The sequence below is a fragment of the Myotis yumanensis genome, unplaced genomic scaffold, assembly GCF_028538775.1.
Source record: "Myotis yumanensis isolate MYYU_CA2020_CCGP unplaced genomic scaffold, mMyoYum1.0.hap1 SCAF_5, whole genome shotgun sequence".
NCBI lineage: Eukaryota > Metazoa > Chordata > Mammalia > Chiroptera > Vespertilionidae > Myotis > Myotis yumanensis.
In genome coordinates, this window is record NW_027223756.1 from 60,326,871 (window position 1) to 60,348,598 (window position 21,728).

The 21,728-nt window shown below is 37.6% G+C and overlaps 1 protein-coding gene across 2 annotated transcripts in view; it reads left to right on the top strand.

Annotated features, from left to right (window-relative positions):
* MARCHF1 (membrane associated ring-CH-type finger 1) overlaps positions 1–21,728 on the top strand; it is a 367,501-nt gene that overhangs the window by 229,058 nt on the left and 116,715 nt on the right. Inside the window, exons 2-3 of one of the 2 annotated variants that reach the window (XM_070415366.1) lie at positions 7,515–7,565; positions 7,686–7,728. In XM_070415366.1, the coding sequence (XP_070271467.1) occupies positions 7,516–7,565; positions 7,686–7,728 (93 nt within the window). In that variant the 5' untranslated portion in view covers position 7,515. The remainder of the gene's footprint in view (positions 1–7,514; positions 7,566–7,685; positions 7,729–21,728) is intronic. The other variant, XM_070415365.1, reaches the window with a different exon arrangement.

The following is a 21,728-nucleotide window of genomic DNA, read 5'->3' on the forward strand; positions in this document are numbered from 1 at the left end:
AAGCAGCAAGCCAAGCAGTAAGGAGCCTGCTGCAAAGGAGCAGCAAGTGAAGTGGTAAGGAGAGAGCAGGCGGGCAGTAAGGAGTGAGGGATCCCAGATTGCAAGAGGGATGTCTGCTGAGGGGTCCCAGACTGCGAGAGGGCGCAGGCCAGGCCGCGCCCCCCCCCCCCCCCCCCCCCGCACGAATTTCATGCACTGGGCCTCTAGTTTTACATAAACAGGCATCCAACAGGCTCTTATGCCCTTCTGTGCTTTTCAAGGGCTTTTTTCCTTATCTCCTCCATCCTCTTTTTTTTTTTTTTAATATATCTTCATTGATTTCAGAGAGAAAGGGAGAGGGGGAGAAAGATAGAAACATCAGTGATGAAAGAGAATCATTGATCGGCTGCCTCCGGCATGCCTCCTATTGGGGATCAATCCCACAACCTGAGCACGTGCCCCTCCAGAATCAAACCCAGGACTCTCAGTCCCTAGGCTGACGCTCCATCCACTGAGCCAAACCTGCCAGGGCAAAAACCTCTATTTATATTATAGAAATTGAACTTTATCAGTCTTCTGTGTTGTACTTTTTTCTAATTCTATTGTTGTTTATTCACTTTAATTTTTGTATTTTTTAAAAATAATATAATTAATGATTACCTATAGCTTCTGGTTCCTGTGTTAGTTATATAGACTACTTAAAATAATTTTTATGTTTTATTTTTCACATTTCAGACTATTCAATCTGGATTCTATGATTGTACACACTATGTGATAAGGGTTGACTTTTTCTTTCATGTGCATAGCCAGTTGTCCAGAAGCATTTACTATATTAACTATCCTTTCAATATTGACTGGAAATAATAGTTTTGTTACGTATGAATTTTTTATATCTATTTCTGGATTTTCATTTTCTTACTATGGATTTCACTGACCTTTTGGTTAATTCTTATGCCAATACTATATTGACTTAATCACAGTGACTTTTAAGATGGGCATTGCCTCGCGTAAGAGGATGTCCTTTTTATCATTGTTTTCTGGAATATTCTAAGGCATTTCTTTTTCTATGTATGTTCTTTAAGATCCTTCTGTCTCCTTTCTACTTCAGAAAGGAAGAAATAAGCCTCATTGGAAACTTCATTGAAACTACCTTCTACTTATATGTCAATTTGTAGAGGATTTATATCTTCCCATCAAAGAGTGTTGCTTTCATTTGTTCACATCATGATTTATACTTCTCAGTAAGATTTTATAGTTTATATTTTAATAAGACTTTATGATTTCCTTGTGAAATGTGTCCCTAAATGTTTTTTGTTTGTTTTTATTATTACATTTCTGGATATTTATTGCTAGAAGAGAGAAAGCCATTGATTTTGCAGTATTTCCATTAGGATAGACTAAACTGTTATAATAAATCCAAAAAATGTGATGGCTTGAAAGAAATACAAGTTTATCTCTCTCTCTCATGACAGTTTAGAGAGTATGTTCCAAATTGTCAGAGGGCTCTTCACAATGTGGTCATTCAAGGACTCAAGAGAATTCAGCTCTACTAACCTATTAAGTGGCTTCCTGGCTTGCTCTGATATTCACCATCTTAGCACAGAGTAATACAAAAAGTGTGGAAGAAATTTTAGATTTATGGGGCAGGCAGGAAACTGATGATTGCTGGCTCTGTTCACATCTCACTGGAGGGAATTGAGTCATAGGCAACCTGTCACTGGAAATATAATGTACTGGAAAGATGTCTACCCAGTTACTATTTTGTCAGTACAGGAAAAGGAAGAAGGGATTTTAGAAAACTTGATAGACTCTGTCATAATATAATTATCCTGTATCTAGTCCTTAATTGTGGTAGTTTTCTTTTTTAATTAGAGACTCTTGGAATTTCCATAACAACATATTATCAATGAAAGAAGATTGTTTTATTGCTTCTTTTTAAATATTTTTTCTACAAAATAATTCTTTTTCTTATTATCCTATTTGCTAGAAACTCTAAAACAGGTTGAGTAATAATAGCAAGAACAAGCATTCCTAATAGAATTTCTTTAATTAACATAATCCTAGTATTTTACCATTTAGAATATTTGTAATGGATTTAGAATATTTGTAATGGTTTTAGAATATTGTCTTTATCACTTTAAGAAGTTTCCTTCAATTCTTATTTCACTTAGAGCTTACATTCTAAGACTGCTGAGGTTTGTCAAATATCTTTTTGGCATTTAATTATAAGATTATAGATTGCCCTTTCAATATATCTAAAGAATTATGTTGACAGAATTCCTGATAAGAAAATGACTGGAATAAGTCAGACTTATTCTATTCCCAGTGCACATTTTGAATAAACTTCTGGTGTAGCAAAGATATATAAGCTACTATTTAGATAAAAGCAAATATTTTTAAAGATTTTTTGTATCTGTTATCTCAAATAAGACTAAAGCATAATTTTATTTTAATTTTTATTTCTTGTGTACTTTCTTAATACATTGGAAGTTTCATTTATGCAAGATTAATAATATGAATTAGGAAAATGTATGTTTCTATGGTCAAGAATAGTATAAATAAAATTGGAACTATTCTTTAAAAGTAAGATGCAGCTCAGTTATGAAATCATCATGCCCTTATCTTTTTAGGGCGTACAGACTTTCATTGAGTTTTCCAATCTCTTCTTTGTTGTCTATCAAGTTTTCCCCTTTATGTTGAATAAATTCTGGTAACTTTGATTTTGCCAGAATATGACTCATTTCCTCCAGGTTTTCAAATTTGTTGCAATAGCACTACATGTAGCTTTTATAATCTGTTTTTCTGATCCCTTCTGTGTCTTCGGTTCTGTATCCTTTCTCATTTCTTATATAATGTTGCTCTCTCTTCTCCTTAACAAACGTTATAAGAAGTTCATCTATTTTGTAATTATATTAGAAAGACCTGCTATAAAAAAAGTATTTCTTTATCCTTCCTATTTAGCTTTTATATTTTATAACTTTCACTATATTATTTTATTTTGAACTGTGTTCTTTAATAACAAAGCCATTTACATTTGTAAATGCTTATCTGGCCCTGGCCAGTTTGGCTCAGTGGATAGAGCTTTGGCCTGCGGACTTAAGGGTCCTGGGTTCAATTCCAGTCAAGGGCATATGCCTGAGTTGTGGGCTCGATCCCCAGTAGGGGGTGTGCAGGAGGCAGCCAATCAATGATTCCCTCTCATCATTTATATTTCTATCTCTCTCTCTCCTTCCCTTCCTCTCTGAAATCAATAAAAATATATTTTAAATAAATAAAATTAATGCTTACCTGGATACAGCTTTTGTGGTGTTCCAAAGGTGTTAGTGTGCTGTTTTCTAGAGTGTCTGGCTATGATTTCCCAGAGAGTCTTCATTTTGTTAGAAGAAGCATTATCTAAAGATTTGGTAATTAATTTTCAGGTGACAAAGATTCATTAGTCACATTTACCTTGGCCGGCATTTCTCAGTGGTTAGAGCGTAGGCTTGCTCACCAGAGAGTTGTGGGTTTGATTCCAGGTCAAGGGCAGGTACCTAGGTTGCAGGTTCGATCCCTGGCCCTGGTTGGGGTACCTGTGGAAGGCAACCAATATCTCCTCTCTCTCTCTGAAAATCAATGGAAAAAATATCCTCAGGTGAGGATTAACAACAACAAAAGATTAGTCACATTTAAATTTGTATTTCTAATTTTATTTGCTCAATATCAAGAGAAGTGCCTTATAAAATTCCTACTTAAATATTTTTGTTAAGGTATTATTTGAGATCAAATAATTCTTAAATGTTTTATAGACATTAAAAAGAGTATGTTTTATTAATGGGCATGGATTTTTATATATCTATTAGTTATGTTCTTATTGCATTAGTCATTGTTTGCTACGTTCTTGTTTATTTTTTATTTATGTTTCATTGTTTTCAGAGACTTTCTTCTATTATAAGCTTTAGTTACCCTAGCAAAAATAGTCTATTTTCTACTTAGAATTCTTCAGGTCACCCTCCAAATTATCTCTCTTTTTTTTTCCAATACTCTTGACTTTTAGTCTGGGGGGAGGCAGGAGGAAAGAGTGGACTATACTGCAGAAAAGCATCATATCAGTGGTCTGTGTGAGACTGTCTTATTCCAGTTTCTTCACTCCAGAATAGTTTTTCCCTTCAGTTTACATATAAAACCTGCTACAAGCTTCCTTACTGCCCTCTTCTGATCAATGCTATAAGATATAGAGTATTCCTATGTAGATACAAAGCCAGTCATATTGTGTCTTCTTTAACACAGACCATTTCCTTTTAAAGGGACTATGCCACTTTCCTTAGATCATGACATTTATAACATATGAAAACAATTTAGTAATGATTTTTTATTTGGTAATCATTGTATTTCTTGCTGTTGATAAAAATTCAACCACGCTTGAGATGAAATTTTAAAATATTATTATATTATCAATAATAATCACAAAAAACTGATACTCTCAGATACAATCATATCAAACCAAATTCTGAAACCTCTTACAAATATTAAAAAGCAATTATAAAACCAAGTCTCTCCATCTGCATATTATAAATGATCTGCTAGCCTCAGACTTTCCATGCAGACTTGTTAGAACTTTGTGGCTCCAACTTTTATTGACCTACAAGGTCACTATAATTTGGGTGCCAGTAAGTGATGTCAGAATCTGAGACAGCTTCTGTTTCATCTAAGGTAAAGAATTTAAACTGATCATAATGAGGTATGACAACCATATTTGACTAATCTACAAAGAAGAATATGTCATTGCAATAGTAATGGCACAAGCCACCCAATTAATAAATAGAAAATTGGACAGATAGCTTTGGAAGTTTTCCAAGAGATAAAGTGCTCCTGGCTCTTTGCTTCAAAGGCAAGGCAGACCAAACCTCTTTAACTCCCTTGGGTAGAGAAAATTTTGATTTTCTGTTCTTAAAATTTATATATCAAAATCTAATCCACAATAGAAGCAGAATTACAGTACTGAGGAACTCAAAAGTTTATATGAAAATTATGAGTCTCATAATCTGTGATGGTCATCATAAAATTTTTTTAAAAATATAATTTTTATTGATTTCAGAGAGGAAGGGAGAAAGATAGAAACATCAATGATGAGAGAAAATCATTGATCAACTGCCTTTTGCATGCCCCATACTGAGGATTGGGCCTGCAACCTGGGCATGTGCCCTGACTGAAATTGAACCGTGACCTCCTGGTTCATAGGTCAACACTCAACCAGAGGCCACACAGGCCGGGCCGTCATGAAATTTGAGGGAGCTCTTTTGCTGTTTTCTCTACGTGTAAACAATAATGGAAATATTATAACCTTGCAATCTATAAAATGGTTTCAGTTATAACTTGCTTGATTCTTACAACAGTCTCTGCTTCATAGTGAGGGAAATTTAAGTCCTGAAATGTCAAACAGTACATTCCTGCTAGAGCTAGTACACTCCCACAGGTCTAATTGCAAGTCAGTCTCTTACTCTTGTCACTGCCAACATGGCAAACAGTGCACCTCTGTTCCTATATGGTAACTGGAATAGAGACAATAGGGAATGAAGCCATGGCAACCAATTTAACCTTTGCGTGAGCTCATTCATTTCTTTCAATGCCTCACCTAGTTTTAGGAGAAAATGGAACCAACGGATTTCACATTAAAAGATCCCTTGAAGAACTAAATAATCAATCAGATGCTTCCTCCCCCTTAGATTGGGGACTGCTGGGGAAGAGTATGGAATTATCTCCTAATTATAACCCTGTGCTGAACTCATTCACAGTTGTGGAGGGAGCCTTACCCTCCTTGTTCTACCTGAAAACAACACCACAAAGTCCTATTTGGTTGAAAAATTAGGTCATCTGATGCCAAATTACATTTCCTACAGCACTTCTTGTTTCCTGCTGAAGCACCTTTCAATTCTAGTTCCTCAATCACGTCCTCAAATACCATTTTAATATAGAAAACATAACAAAACACAAAACAACGAAACTGTTCCCCAAGCCCATTAATATTGTGTGGCCTATTTACCTCTGTTCCATTGTGTCAAAATCCTGAATTTCACCGAGAAGGAAAGATGGATTGCTTTTGTTTTCTAGTCTCTAGAAGAGGAGTTGAGATGTCAGTTGAAAAGTACCTCTCTCCATCACCAGGGGAAGCTAATCAAGGAAAAATGTCTGTGGGTAGTAGATACATTAATCTCCCCCTGGATCACGGGGCTGTTATGAGGTGTAACTAATCGTATCGTTGGGACTCATCTCGCTCTGTAATAACATGCTTCACAGTGACATGAGTGGTTGCAGGAGATGGATGTTGCATGTAAAGGAAAAAGTACTGTTCAGCTGGAATATCTATCTGCAAACCTGTGCCTGATGCTGTGACAGTCTGCAGTGAATGCAGCTACTGTGTTTCCACAATAACACGTTTGCCATATCCTGTCATCAGCATGTTTCTGAAACTGTCTCAAACCATCATCATGGGGCAATTTCAGATCCACAGGTTGTTATAACAACTTAGTTCTCAAAAATTACCTCTGTCAAGGTGTCTGCTCAAGTCCACTTTCGTGCTGAGTCCAGATGCTCAGAAAATCTCTAAGAGAATCCTAAAGTATTTCAGTGACAAGGTTAATTCAGATCTTTCACAACTTCTGATTTCCAGAACAAGTTCTTCCCACTTTTTCTGAGCGGAAGAAGAGCACTGTGATCTCTTGCTACATGTTAAGTGCCAGTCACTTACCCACCAGCAGGTAATTGGTGGAGTGGAAAGCACCAGAATGGACCGGTCAGAAGGCCTCACTGGCACCGACTCCATGACTGGCAGGAACAGAATGTTTCTGGGCTTCCAAGGAAGGGTTGAACACTCTTTAAGGTTCCTTCCTCCTTTAAAATTGTATGACTTTTTTAAAAGTTATTTATTCAAAACCTTTTTTTATGCTTCTTGCCTATGAAATTAGAAAATCTTTAAGAGGCAAACATTGAGGTGGTAATTTTTAACTTAATTTTACATTTCAAATTTTAAAATAATTTTTAAAGTATTTTTAACTTAAACAATTAAATATTTTTATGTGAAAAGTATATTTTAGATTATTTTATTTCAAAAGGAAAATAATGGGAAAACCAATAAAGTACATGTTAGAAGAAGGGGTCAGATGTATACAATATTTACTAACACTGAGACCCAGAATTTACTCAGAATTTCCTGGTAGCAAAAGCAAAAGGTAAAATAATGGACTATATTTTTACTGTCTAATTTTATTTCAAAGGAACCTCATACGTTTTTTTTCTAGAGAAATAAGCATTTTCTGGAAATAAATACTTCTTGACTGATCTATACCCTGGTGTCAACTGAAACATTTTGAAAAGGGACACTATCCGTGCTAGAGACACACTATTTAGTAAGAAACAAGCCATCCTGAATAAGCAGTTTGTACATCTATCAGACCAACGCCAGGAGCATTTACACATCTGCCTTTGCTATGTTTTTCCTTTCCTCAGTGGTGAAGACTATTGCCGTATGTTTAATCAATGACTCTAATTTTATTTTTCAGAATGAAAAATCCCCAGGACGATCTGCAAGTCGATCAAGTAATATCTCAAAAGTAGGTGAACTTTATTTTCTTAATTGTTTATTGACTTCCATATTTATAATGTTTTACCTATAATTGTTATCGGTGAACAATACACGAATATGACGTATGAATGGTTTTAACTATTTCAAGCTTTCACTGTGTTAAAAGGCATGATTTTACACAACAAAATGAGGTAAGCTATTTTTTTCCTCTTCAGTGCTGTGTGCAAAAGATCATTTGCTAATTTCAGAGTGTCGTACAAAGTATGTTTTTTCCCTCGTGTTTCAAGCATCATAGAGGTGCCACATATCCACGTTGAAACTATATCAACATTCATGGTATGATTCCCATGAATTCAACATTTCAGGAGTTTGGGTTCAGTGATGCTAGAACTTAACTATTCTTGTCACCAGGGCAGGTTTTATAAATTAATTTAAGACATTAGTTTGATCATATTTACTTAAGAGTCAACAGATGAAAGAAAAAAATACCCCCTAGATTTATCTATAAATCTGACCAAGACACAAGAGTGTTGAAAACATTTTGGCATGGGAGAGATACTATAGATTTTTATTTTGCCCCGGAAACAAAAATTAAGAGCTATTTTCTAAAATGAGGCACTATGCGATGTGTAGGCTTGCTGCTTTGGGAAGTGAGAAGTCATTTAGAGCCATTTGTCAAATTGGAAATTTATGAATCCCAAAAATAAAGTTCAGACAGAGATGGATTTACCATGAATAAAACTTTTATTATAGGACCCCTCACTTGCCAGCACCCTTCTTGCAGCCTTGAACTTAATTTTGTATATGCAATTTTTATGTTTTGCCTTCAAGAGGGACCCCAACATAGTAATAAACTTTAGGCACCATGGAACCTAAATCTACTTCCAATTTAAGGACATTTTTTAAATTTTGGGTTGTTTTTGGCAACAAAGAACTTTATTACCCATTGAAAAATAGCAGTAGCCAGACTATCAGCTATTTTCTTGAGCTGGTTTCCCAAGATCAGTTCTTCTGAGACAATGCCAAGATGGTCAGGTGACACCTGCAAGCACACTGAGTTGATGGGGTGGTGGCGGGGGGGGGGGGGGGGGGGCACAGAATCCTGAGTGTAGAAAACCCTAATATTTTTAATAGGCAATAAACATACCTGTCCATTGCTTGATAGGGAGATTATATCTCTACTAGAGGCCCAGTGCATGACATTTGTGCACTGGCAGGGGAGGGGGGGACTGCACTCTTTAGCAGTCCAGGAGCCCTCAGGCGGGGAGTAGGCATCCTTAATGCTGCCTTGGAGGCAGGCCACTGTGCTCGCCAGCCATCAGCCCAGCTTCTGGCTGAGTGGCGTTCCCCCTGTTGGAGCAAACTGACCACCAGGGGGCAGCTCCTGCATTGAGCGTCTGCCCCTTGGTGGTCAGTGCACATCATAACAACCAGTCGTTCCTCCATTCAGTCGATTTGCATATTAGCCTTTTATTATATAGGATGCTGCAATGCTAGCCACTATGCAAACATCCTTAAAAAGATATCCCAGAACAAAAGCAATCAATGGTTCTTCTTGTAAGAGATGTAAGAGACACATGGAGAATTGCAGCTCACTACATGGTACTGAACATGTCTGTTACACTCAAATCTAGGTACCTTCATAGATATTTGAGAGGCCATGTGGCTTAGTGGTTAAGAGTACTATCTCTGGAGAGAGAGGATCTGAGTGCAAGTTGCTGCTTACTTGGACTTTTTACTTATGTAACCCTGAGACCATCACTTAGCCTTCCTAAGGCACAGTTGCCTCTAGTATGACTTGAGAATGATATCAGTCACCTGAATGAGTTTTTAAGTGGTTGTAAATTAAAACAATATCTTTGAAATGTCTATTATCTTAGTCACACGATGAAGAGCCTAGCCCACTGCTACAGAACATTTCTGTCTTCTGAACTTGAATGTTAATGTTGACCTAGCAACATGAAAACAGTCCTGACAACTCCTTCCTCACACCAATTATTGTTTCCTTATCCAGGGGTGAAATTATATCTGCATTTCCAAACTGCAGTTTGAGTTTGACATAGTGCAGCTGGTTTACAACATTTTAGACTTTTAATTTGTTCTGTAAGAAGCAAAAAAATAAAAATGTTAGGAGTACGGTTTCCTTTCTGTGAGTTCTTCCAGGCTCTGCTATGTATTAATTGTGTCATTGCGTGGGAGGCAATTAATGATAAAAGTGCATGCTATTCAGAGAGAAATGAAAAGCTCTCTTCTTAAACAGTCACTCTAATTGTACAATAGCAAAAATCAACTATCTCTCACCTGTAGGGATAAAAAGATTTCAGTGTGCATATCTATTTTTTCTTTAAACCAATATAACTTCCCTTTTATTTGTGTTCAGAATAGTCACAAATGCTAAATACATTGTTGAGTCCTCGCTACTTTTTTATGAATCGCTAAATGATAAATTGTTCAATAAAACCATATAACTTACCAAGTATGAAATGAGAAAATCTAGCAGTATTGTAGCCCTTTTATTTTCAAGTGGGGGAGAAGAAAACATTAAAATGGAACAAGAATATTTTTTCTCTAATTTTGTCAAAATAATATTTTATGTAAAAATATATTTTTTATGTGAAACAAAAGACTGTGAGCCTTTCAAGGATCTGATAATCATTATAACAGAGTAATTAAGAGCATAGTTTCCAGAGTAACTGCTCAGGAGGGTGAACTTCCTTAGTAACTTTGTCTGTAAAAGACGAATATATAACAGTATCTACCTCTTGAAGTGATGCTTAGAACACTGGCCCTGTGTATTAGCTATTCTTATTATGGGGCTTGTAATATTTATTCAGTAATAGTAAGTGCTCAGTAAGTCTTTTTGTAAGCAAATAAACTTGAGACATGTGTTATAATATATGTGTTGTGTTCTGAGTGGAATAAGAATAATTGAGACTTGACAGGATTAAAATGTCAGTGATCTGACAGAATTTTTATTGAACAAAATTGCATAGTCCTGCTTTCTTAAAAAGTACATATATAAAAATATTATATATAAAAATATATATATAATAAATTATCTGAGATCAGTAGCAATATTATTCATAATGGTATCCCTTATCTTTTATCAAGTTTGTTCCATCCCCTATTCTTTGATATGGGAAAATCGTAGTTAATATAGGGGACTCCATTCAGAATGGGATAGCAGAAATGCCCTCCACCCTGTTGAGTTTTTTTCCCTACCTATTTTCTGCTGTTCCTTCCTGAATCAGCAGACCTTCTAATCACCAGTACTTGTGGAATGTCTCCCATCTGGCAGGAATCTTATTCCATACTGCTGGAATTGATGGAGTAAGAAAAAAATCTTCCAAGTCCTCAGTGATCTGACAGTAAAGGAATTAAAATATGACTATATATATATATATACACTGTATGACTTCCTATGCAGAAAATATGACAGAGCAGCCTGAGACTCTTAATTTTAGAAGAAGACCTGCTGGCAGGTTGGTCCTTAGCTGGCATATGAGAACTTGGTATTCAGAAATAGAGAACCATCTTAATTGATAAAAATGGTTCACTGTGCCTAAACTATGCAAACTATGTGATTTTTCCTAAATACCTGCTTTCCTAGAGGAGTCTAGAATTTGACATATACTTGGCAATAGGTACTACATGACCAAACTCCAATAAAAACTTTAGTCATCGAGCCTCCAGTGAGTTTACCTGGTAGATATTGCAGTTCACATTGTCACAATTCATTGCTGCAGGAATTAAGTGCATCCTGTACAACTCCACTGGGGGTAAACTTTTGGAAGGTTGGAAATTTTCTCTTGGTTTCCTCTGGACTTCACCCCACATGCTTTTTCCCTTTGCGGATTTTCCTTTCATAGTTAGAAGTCATAGCTCAGTGTATGACTATAAGGTCAATCCTATGAGCTGTCCTAGAAAATCACTGAACCTGGGCAGGGTCATGGGAACCCCTGGGGTATTAGTCAAAATAGTAGAGACAGAAGGCTAGGGGAGTTCAGAGAATGATCACTTCCATTTGGTGAAGACAGGATAACAACAGAGAAAGTGTCTTGGAAGAGTGGTTTATAAACAGGGATTGAAGATTGGATGTGACTTGCTCGACCTCCATGGCTCTCGAGCATCTACCTATGAACAAGGAGGTCACGGTTCAATTCCTGATCAGGGCACATGCCTGGGTTGGGCTCAATCCCCGGTGTGGGGCATGCACCAGGGCATGCAAGTCATCATTGATGTTTCTATCTCTTTCTCCCTCTCTGAAATTTATTTAAAAATACATATGTTTTAAAAAAAGAATGGATATGACTTGATCTGGGAAAGTACATTTAAAGGGATATAAGTACAAGGCATGGAAGCCAGAAAGCATGCGCTACAAGGCAAAAGGTACCTAAAGTAGTTTTAGGGGCCTTTGACATGGAACTTTGATAAAAGGATGCATTCTCTTTAATCTATTCTAGTCATACAAGTGTTCTCTGGTTTGGAAACATAGAGATGGATAAAAACCATCAAGATCCTTGAGACTTTTTTTAGTAAACATATATGAAGCTGAACATTGTTTTTGCTATTCAGGACTGTGTAAACATGATCGTGCTGTTGTGAATATGAAATATCCAAGCATGGGATAAATAACAAAGTTGAATTGTTAGTGAACATTGAAAATTTTTTCCTTAGTCTTTACCTTTGAAACTTTGTACCATACATTATTCAACTACAATTATACTTGAGTTTCATAGTCATGCCAACTTTTAATTTTGTATTAGTTTATATTTCTAGATTTCTTTAGGATATATAAAACAGACTGTGGATCTTGTTTGTTTTTCTTATTCTGATAAGATTTGTGTGCCTTGGATAAGTTAAAGTTGACTCAAAGCTACAGAGAAGCTATATAGAATTAAAACAAAACAATGAATGTGCAATTGTCAAAATAACTTCAGTGTGAACATGGCAGCATTCATTTATCCATCACTTACTAGTACTTTTTTTCTTTTTGAAAAGCTGCTTTTGATATTAGTTCTTGTTGCTTTTTAACACACATATATAACTCACAAATAGGTTCCTCAAGATGCAAAATTAGCCAAATTTGGACTTTCTTTTATTTCTTCTTGGTTGAGGGATCATTACATTCAACTAGCAACAGTATATTAGGTATTTCACAAGAAAAACCTTTCAAAAGCAAACTGTCAAAAAGGAAAGAACGCCTTTTACTTTCTATTCAAATCAACATCTAGAATTTTCTTTTCAATAAAGCACTTTATGCTTTTTCTTCTATGTAGGAAGCAGCTCACAAATTTTAATCTACTTATGAAAAGAAATTCAAAAAGCCACTATCTTAACAAAATGATATTTCATCTAGTTTTTATCATTTTCTATTATATTCCCAGGCTGCATTTACTTGACAGAGGTTCAATTAAATTATTCAGTTGCTCTAGAAATACTTTGTATAAGGTTAAGGTAAAGATAATGCATAGTGTATAAAATAATATTTCTAAAGCTTTCTCTTCTCATCTTTGTACCCTAGTTTATTACCCTAGTTTATTAGGTAATGAACTAGGGTACACAGGGTATAGTCAATACAATTTATTCAACCAACATTTTTGTAAGGTTGTACTATGGAGAAGGCATTATATGAACCATAGCATTTTAAGTAGATGACTTTCTTGGATCAAATACATACTTTGATTTTACTTCTGTAAATTTTCATTTCTTCACATTTTGCCAGACTTGCCTTTAAGATTCCAAATACTTTCCAACAAGGTCAAGGTGAAAGTGTTCCCCAAATGTGAAATGCACTGGGAATTCTTTCGGCTTAACCTGAGCCAAGCATTTGCATCCCGGAACAGGTGTTTAATGTCCTGATTTATTGAGAGATCCATCTTGGTTTGCTTATACAAGGGACCTATAAATCAGCCATACGCTCAGACTACATACCTTTAGAGGGTAAATTTGATAGGTTGATGAAATAAAATGGGCTGGAGAGCTAGGAAACAACTAAAAATAAGGTGGACTAATTTGAGAACTTTCGTAGAGCCTGAGTCCTAAGACCAAAGCTGAAAAAGAGTATAAATTCAGTTGATTTAGTAAAGTTGTTGGGGGAAGATTAAGAAAGCCTGGGACTTCTTATATCCTGAGATTTTTTTTCTTTATATACACTCAGTCCCTGAGTGATCTCATCTAGCCTCATGATTTTATATAGCATCACAGGCCAACAGCCCTCAAATAGATATCTCTAGCCCATATTTCTGCCAGGAATTTCAGACTCAAATATCCTACTCAAAATTTTCACATAAATGTGTAACGGGTATCTGTCTTAGGTCAGATCCTGAGATGAGAAAATGTTTGCAGTGATTTACTATGGAAGTGTTTCCAGTGGGAGACACAGGGCAGGGAAGAGAAGGAATCCTGCAAGGAGACTCTACAGTCTAACATGTACTTGAAGTTGTCCCCACTTTGAGGCATGGAAGCAGGATGTACATCCTCCTGTACCAGTCATTCACTGCCTCAGGATCACATAAAGAGAGGACATCTTCCAGCATTCTGACTCTCTTCACATGCAGGTAAAGCTATCTAAGAAGCCAAGGGCAGTTTTCCAAAGAGAATCATAGTTGCAGGGCTTTAGAAACAAAAATGCTCAGAAGCTGAGGGAGCCACCTATGGAAACACTGAAAAGGGCCAGGCTGGGTCTTGGTGGGACACCGGCAGCATCCGCTGTCGCCCACTCATTGCATCACTCAGATCCATATGAACTCATTACATCCTGTCATGGACACTTACAGATGAGGACTGGTCACAATTTCTGAGGAAAAACTTGAAAGACATGAGTTAATAGAATGATTTCTTGCTATTACAGCTGCCAAAGCTATAGGTGGTTCGTCATCTCCTTCTGCCACCCATTTTATACACTGAGTGGCCAGATTATTATGACCACCTGATGTTTGTAGGCAAATTAGCTATAATTTCCCGCTGAAGTTGCCAGAGGGCCAGATCATTATAAACGTCTGAATAGCACAACATACCTAAGTATCGTTGCTGATCAAGTTCATCCTATTATGTTGATGGCGTATCCCAATGAAAATGGCAGCTTCCAACAAGACAATGTGCCATGCCATGGTGCTTGTATTGTGCAGGAGTGGTCTCAAGAACATGAGGGAGACTTTACCTTGCTTAGGTGGCCCCCACAATCACCAGATCTCAATCCAATTGAGCATTTATGGAACGAAGTTAAAAGAGCCATCAGGCAGCTGGTTCCACAACCATCAAATCTCAGTGCTATTCATCAGGCATGGTGTCAGATTCCTTGCATCACCTTTCAACTCGTGGAGTCAATGCCAAGAAGAATCGCTGCAGTATTGAAGTCAAAAGGTGGCCCAACAAAGTACTGATGGGGTGGTCATAATAATCTGGCCACTCAGTGTATATCCCTCATGCTTGATTATGAGCTCTGTTACACTAGGTGGCTTGCTGATGAAGTGTGTCTGACCTTCAATTCTAATCACCCGGCTCTTAACAGAGTGTGGTTGTAATCAACCATTTAAAACTAAACCTAAGTGTGAATAAACAAGAAAATGCTGCAATAGATAGATCCCCCAAGTTTTCAAATATTTTCTGCTTCCTCATTATGGAGCAGTAACCTCACCTTCTCATAACGGGCAAGTATGATTGTTTAGTGAATTGCTGCTCTGCCTACCAACCAATAAAACTGATGTTATCGACTTCATGCGGGAAAGGTCCAGTGTATGGCCAACTGATGTCCACGGTCAGGCCTTCAGTCTTTCTGGAGCCAAGTAGCATGGCCAGAACTGCTTTCCAAACTCTGAAGAGAACTCTGCTGAAATATTATGACCTTGAACACTAGGATTTTCACTGCAATGCTCTTTTTGGGATTCGCATTCTTATTTACCATGGTAACTCATGGTATTTGCCACTTATTACGGCTCTTGCATCAAGGCTGCATGTACTGCAGCTGAAATTGCTGCAGAAACTTCTCTCTTTCCAGGTCCCATTCAAAACGAGTGATCTGAGAAAAGGTCTAAGCATTATTCCAAAGTTTGGTTTTGGCTGCCTCTAAAACCCAGAGTCACACCAACCACTCTGGGTCTTTCTTAATAGTAAAATAAAATGCAGAGTTTGTCCTAAGCTCTGAAGGGATTGTCTTGATAAGCAACACATGGAACCCCTGAAAACTTTACTGATTTGGTCAGTTCCAGAATGTTTATAGACTGTTTCTCCTGTCCTTGGAGCACACTCATCCTCACAAGGCATTCTGATTATTGGCACTCAGTTCTCAACACACTGACTTCTTACTGTTTCTTAAATACATGCATGTGCCTCAGGCAATTTGCCCTCCAGGCTCCTGCTACCCACAGGGCTCATTCCCCAGATATTTGCCAGATTGGGTTCCTTGATTTTCCCCCCATTCCTTCTTAGATACCACCTTATCAGTGAAGACCTATCTCCTTTTTTTGCTGTATTTTTCTTTAAGTATTTTATTATGATCTGCAAATTATGTATTATTTGTTTAAGTTCTATGAGAGCAAGAACTTTATTTCCTCGTTCAATACTGCTTTCTCAGCACATAGAAAAGTGACTGGTAAGTAGTATACACTCAGTAAACATGTATTGGATGAATAGAGCCTGTTTTGTTTTGTTAGCTTTAGAACATATGTTCTTAAAAGGAATCTGTGGGTGTGTAGAGTAGTGTTCCTTGGATCAGACCAGTCTATGAACTTGTTGTTACCAATACACACAAGGTAGAAAGTATAAGTGTTTATAATAGAATAGAGGCCCAGTGCACAAAATTCGTGCATGGGTAGGGTCACTAGCGGCTGCTGGCTGCCGGCCGGGGCCTCCCTTCCCCAGCTACCAGCTGCCAGCTGGGGCCTTCCTTTGTTCTGTGCCACCTCCTGGTGGTCAGCACACATCATAGCAATCGATTGAACTCCCAGTCGGTCGAACTCCCAAGGGGACACTTTGTAATATGCCTCACCCAGATGCTCAATACCAGTCACCTACTCTCAGCTTCTCTTAATGTTTTCAGATAATTCATCAGCTGCCTCCTTCTCTAGAGAATTGTCATAAGTCAAGTGATGGCCTTTCACACTGGATGCATAACAAATGAGGATTTTTTTGTATATTACACTTTAACACCCACTAAAGAACATCTATGGCAGAAGAAACACCAAGTAATCAGATGGAAAGGATCACTTATCCAGTGGATTTCAGCCAGCCACTGTCCCATAGTTGGAGTGGCCATGGTGGCAGAGAAGGAGGCCATGCATAGGCAGCAGAACTGTCTCCTCCTTATGAAGGGTGGCCTAGCTGCCTCCACTGCTTGGCTTGTCAGAAGCAAGGCTTTTGTTGAGCTGCCATTACCCTTCTCCCCCCTTTTAGGACCATTTATCAAGAAGACCAACGAGCCACTTAATGGCAACTTGATTGCATCAGATACCTTCCAGTTTGGGTTTGCCTCTCATGTAGGCCAGGACTAGAGTGAAGTAAGTGAAGCACTAGGCTCAGATACAAAATTTAAGAGGGCACCAAAAACTCAGCAATAAGGTAAATGTGCAATAGTTTGTCATGCAATACAAATGTCGTGCAAAAATTCCATGATAAATAAAATGTCAAAATTTAAAAAAAAAAAACAAAAAAAAACAGGATCCTATTTGCAGCCAGAGGCCAGAGGAAAAATCTGTATTACTGATGTTCTATTTATTTTCTATTTTTTTTATGTTTGTTTTATCATGGGATTTTTTGCATTTGGTTTCTACAAAAATCCTGCTTTAAAATATTTTTATCTTGATTTCTGAGTTTTTGGTGCCCTCCCCACCTTACATAAGGTGCCTGAGGTGATTGCCTCACCCCCTCACGTTAGTCCTGGCCCTGTGCTTCATGTGACCGCTGAGAACTGATGGTTCAATCTACTAATATAGGCTTCTGCCTAACGTCATCTCAGACCCAGGGACTCATTTATAGCAAAAGGTTTGGCAATGGATGTATGGCATGGGATCCATGCCTCTTAGCAGGTGCCCATCAGCCAGATGCTGCCATCAAATACAGCAATTACATGTCCTTTAGAAGATGCATCAATCAGAGATATCAGCTTAGAAAAGACATCCTGGGAGAATGAGACAACAGTCCTACAAAATGCAGTGTTTTTAAACCAACAGCCACTAAGTGGTGCTTTGCCTCTTATGGGTAGAATAGTTGGGTCTAGGAGATAAGGGATAGAAATAGGAGTCACCTGGCTCACCCTACTCCCAGTGGGGAATGTGTGCTTCCCACATACATTATGTTAGGCTCCATGGGTTTACAAGTCCTGGTTCACAGAGAGGACCCTTTCACCTGAGGACATAGAGTCCCACTCAACTTAGAGCTCCTCTGCTAGTACCCCAGTGAAGAAATCTGTTCCCATTCTAGCGGGAACAATTAACCCTCATCCCCACCAGAGAGTTCTGATACATTATGGCAACTTGGAGAACTAGATTTGCTCCGCAAGTGATCCACTAGGGCATCTCTTTCCCTTGCACTGTTGTGGCTGTACATGGGCAAGTATAGCAACAATGGCCTGACAAGAGCTTGGTAACCAGGGACTCAGTTCCTTCAGGCAAGTCACCTGGATCAGTAGAAGGACCGTGCAGTGAGGGAGATGATGAACAACAGGTATGACCTCCAGACCAAATGCAGCATCGAGAGCTGTATTTCATTCCACTTACCCTCCTCTTGTTTTTCCAAAAAGCGTAACCAATCAGATTCCTGGAGAAGCTCTGTTGAGGTGGAGTGAACCTGATGTGAGTCACAAGTGGACCTACGTGGTCCAAGGGGTCATCTAGAGTGGATGCTGTTGTTTCCCCTCCCAGATCCCTGCTGCAGGCCAGTGCCCCAGCACCCAGCTGCTGAGGGTGTTGGCTGATAATACATACCTCACAGCTGCTCACTCTCCAAAGACCTGCCTTTGGCCACACAGGAACTCTCTCATCCAGGAGGCTATACACTCCCTTACTCCCAGAAGGTCAATGGTACTTGACAGAATGAGGGCACTGATCCCTTGCCTCAAACTGGGATTAATACTTGGTGTCATTTTTGTGCCAGAGCTTCCCTATAGGGTGAAGCTAATGTTCAAATAAGACAACGTTCTGAGTAGATGTACTAGTATAGCTCCTTCTCTATAACTTCTTTGCTCTTTCCACTTATAAAAGCTGGGCCCTAGCAAATCACTTGGACAATTTTTTTCTTCCTCTTTTTAAAAATTATTTGATTAAATTTATTGGGTGGCATTCCTTAATAAAAAGATATAGGTTTCAAGTGTACAATTCTAAAATACATCATCTGTACATTGTATTGTGTGTTCACCGCCCAAAATTAAACCTCCTTCCATCAACATTTATCTCCCCTTTACCCTCTTCTACCCTTCCACCTCTCTTTTTCTCTGGTAATCACCATTATTGTCTGTGTCTATGAGCTTCTTGTTTCAGGCTCTACATCTAGGGAATCTGACCTAAGCAGTTTAGAAAATTTTATAGCAATTTTACATTCTTACAAAATCTAATCACAAGCTATTTTTAAATTATATATTTTCAGAAAATTAGTCCATAAAGGATTGGAAATAAAGAAAGAGAAATAGAACTGGTCCTTCATCACTGATAATTTGAGAAGCACTGCTCTGGAGCATACAATATGTTTTTAGAAGATGCATATTTTGAAATTGTCTAGAGTGCTTAGAAGATCCATGGGAGAGGGGACCCTGAAATAGTTTCACATTCTTTTGAATATATATAATGTATATATATATATATATATATATATATATATATATATATATATATGTCTTTTGGAAGGAAGAATACTTGTTTTTCATCAAATGAAAAATTTACAGAGAATTACATCACATAGTAGTTTTGGAGAAATACAAATAAAGAATAAATCTTTTGAATGATGATGATGAGCTTTGTTTGTTTGGCTATAACTGGGTCAATCTTCCCTATTTTTGTAAAACAAAATACAACAGCATCTACAATTTTTCCCTCATTCATCAAATAGAGTACCTACTTATTGTGTGCAAAAATTATTTTAGGTGCTAGAGATTCAAAGCTGTCAGAGCTACTAAAATCACCGCCATCATGAAATGTATATTCTAGGATTATTGCACAGTCATTGGATTGTTATCTTTAGCTGAAAAGTGTTTTGGGCTTGGGGATTTTTGTTTGTTTGTTTTCATATTTCTATCTAGGACAGGCCTCCATAACTCTCCTGGATCCCAAGAACTAAGAAAAGCCATACATTTGGGAAGCTTTGGGTATAGCTACAGGTCAGCTAAAGCATTTTGCTAAATGCTTTCAGCTAAAGCATTTTGAGGATCTAGGATTACTAGTGCTGGAGGCAGACTTGGAAAGCTGTTGATCTGACCATTGGTTGAGGTGGCCTCTGTGGCCACAACCAAAGCCTTTGGTCCAAAGGTGATAAAGGAGAACACCCTGCATGGACCATGATTCGGATACTATAATGGTAGCCAGCTTTTGTTTACCAATTAAATTATGTCTGAGGCCTCACATGTATTCTGGCAAGCAATAGCTACAGCAGGCTTTGAAATATATTCTCTCCTTTTTCCTGTAATATGGTCCTTAAATGATATAATCTTTATTTAATTATGATTTCTTTCAATATTAGTACCATGTTTAATTTGTTCAGCCTTCAGAGAAGAGGAAGAGTTGGAGGTACTTTTTAAAATGTACTTTAACATGACCAACACTTGGATGGTTGGTGGAGAAAGGGATTCACCTCTAAAGCATGAAATTTTGGCTTCATGATTTCCAAGGGCTGTTTTTAAATTCTACTTTTAAGTATTGCCAGTGATTAAATCTCTGAACATCTGCTAAGAAGCTGGGATCAATAACATTTTATCTCATCCAGCACTTAGTAGATGGATATAGTCTTCTTTCAATGTTTAACCAGATTGCATTCTATTGCCTCTGAAAATCCCTTCAAAAGAGGATGACTCTCTTTGAGGAAAGTCCAGAATCAAAATAATTTTAGTTGAAAACAATTAGTTGTTAAGAAAGACTTTTTGTGAAGGTGAAATTCAGAAACAAAGCTGTAGATTGACTCATGAATCAGACACATGGAGCATGGGATTACTGTTGGCATCTATGCCTGTGTCTCCTTAGCTGAAGAACTCTGGCTGTCACCAGGAGTGTAGACAGCTAAGATCTTCTGACCCAATGCCCAGCCAAGTACAGGCTCCTAAAGAACTCAGAAAATAGGTCATGCCAACTACTCAGTGGGAGAGAGCAGGGGAATAGAGTGCCAAGACATTAAGCAAGACTGGCAGTGGCTCATTTGGCATATATCAAATAGATTTCCTATATCAAATGGACCAGTTCATTTTAACTTAAATTCTACTATTGGACTTGAAATATTTTTAAGTTCCCTTTATTTCCTATAATATATATTAGTAGATTTGTGAAATGAATTTAGGATCTTGTGTCTTTTAAACCTGTCTAATGATGTGAACAGTTTTCACCTATTTTACTGATGATTCTGGAAGTCTTTCTGCAAGAGCATGGGTCCTTTAGGTCAAGATGAAAAGATTTGTTTTAGGACTTATATAGAAAAATATTCTATACAGGTGAATTTTCATTAGGAGTAGCTGGTTATTTTCTCTACAATAGTACTGCTTAATATGGTAGCCATTAGCTGGGTGGCTATCTAAATTTAAATTAATTGCAATTATATAAAATTTTAAAATAAGTCCTTTAGTTGCTTACCCACATTTCAAGTGCTCAATGGCTGCAAGTGCGTAGTGGTTACTATATTGGAAAATGTAGCTACAGAATATTTCTGTCATCACAGAAAGTTTTATCAGATGGACACTGCTATATAGAAGGTATGTGAAAAGAAATGAGTGAAGGGTGTCTAGATGTTTTTAACACAACTAGAAAAATGATCCCAACTTGGACAATATATGATAATATTTAAAATTTCAATATGTGCCCTAACCGGTTTGGCTCAGTGGATAGAGCACCAGCCTGCGGACTCAAGGGTCCCAGGTTCAATTCTGGTCAAGGGCATGTACCTTGGTTGCAGGTACATCCCCAGTAGGGAGTGTGCAGGAGGCAGCTGATCGGTGTTTCTCTCTCATCGATGTTTCTAACTCTCTATCCCTCCCCCTTCCTCTCTGTAAAAAATCAATAAA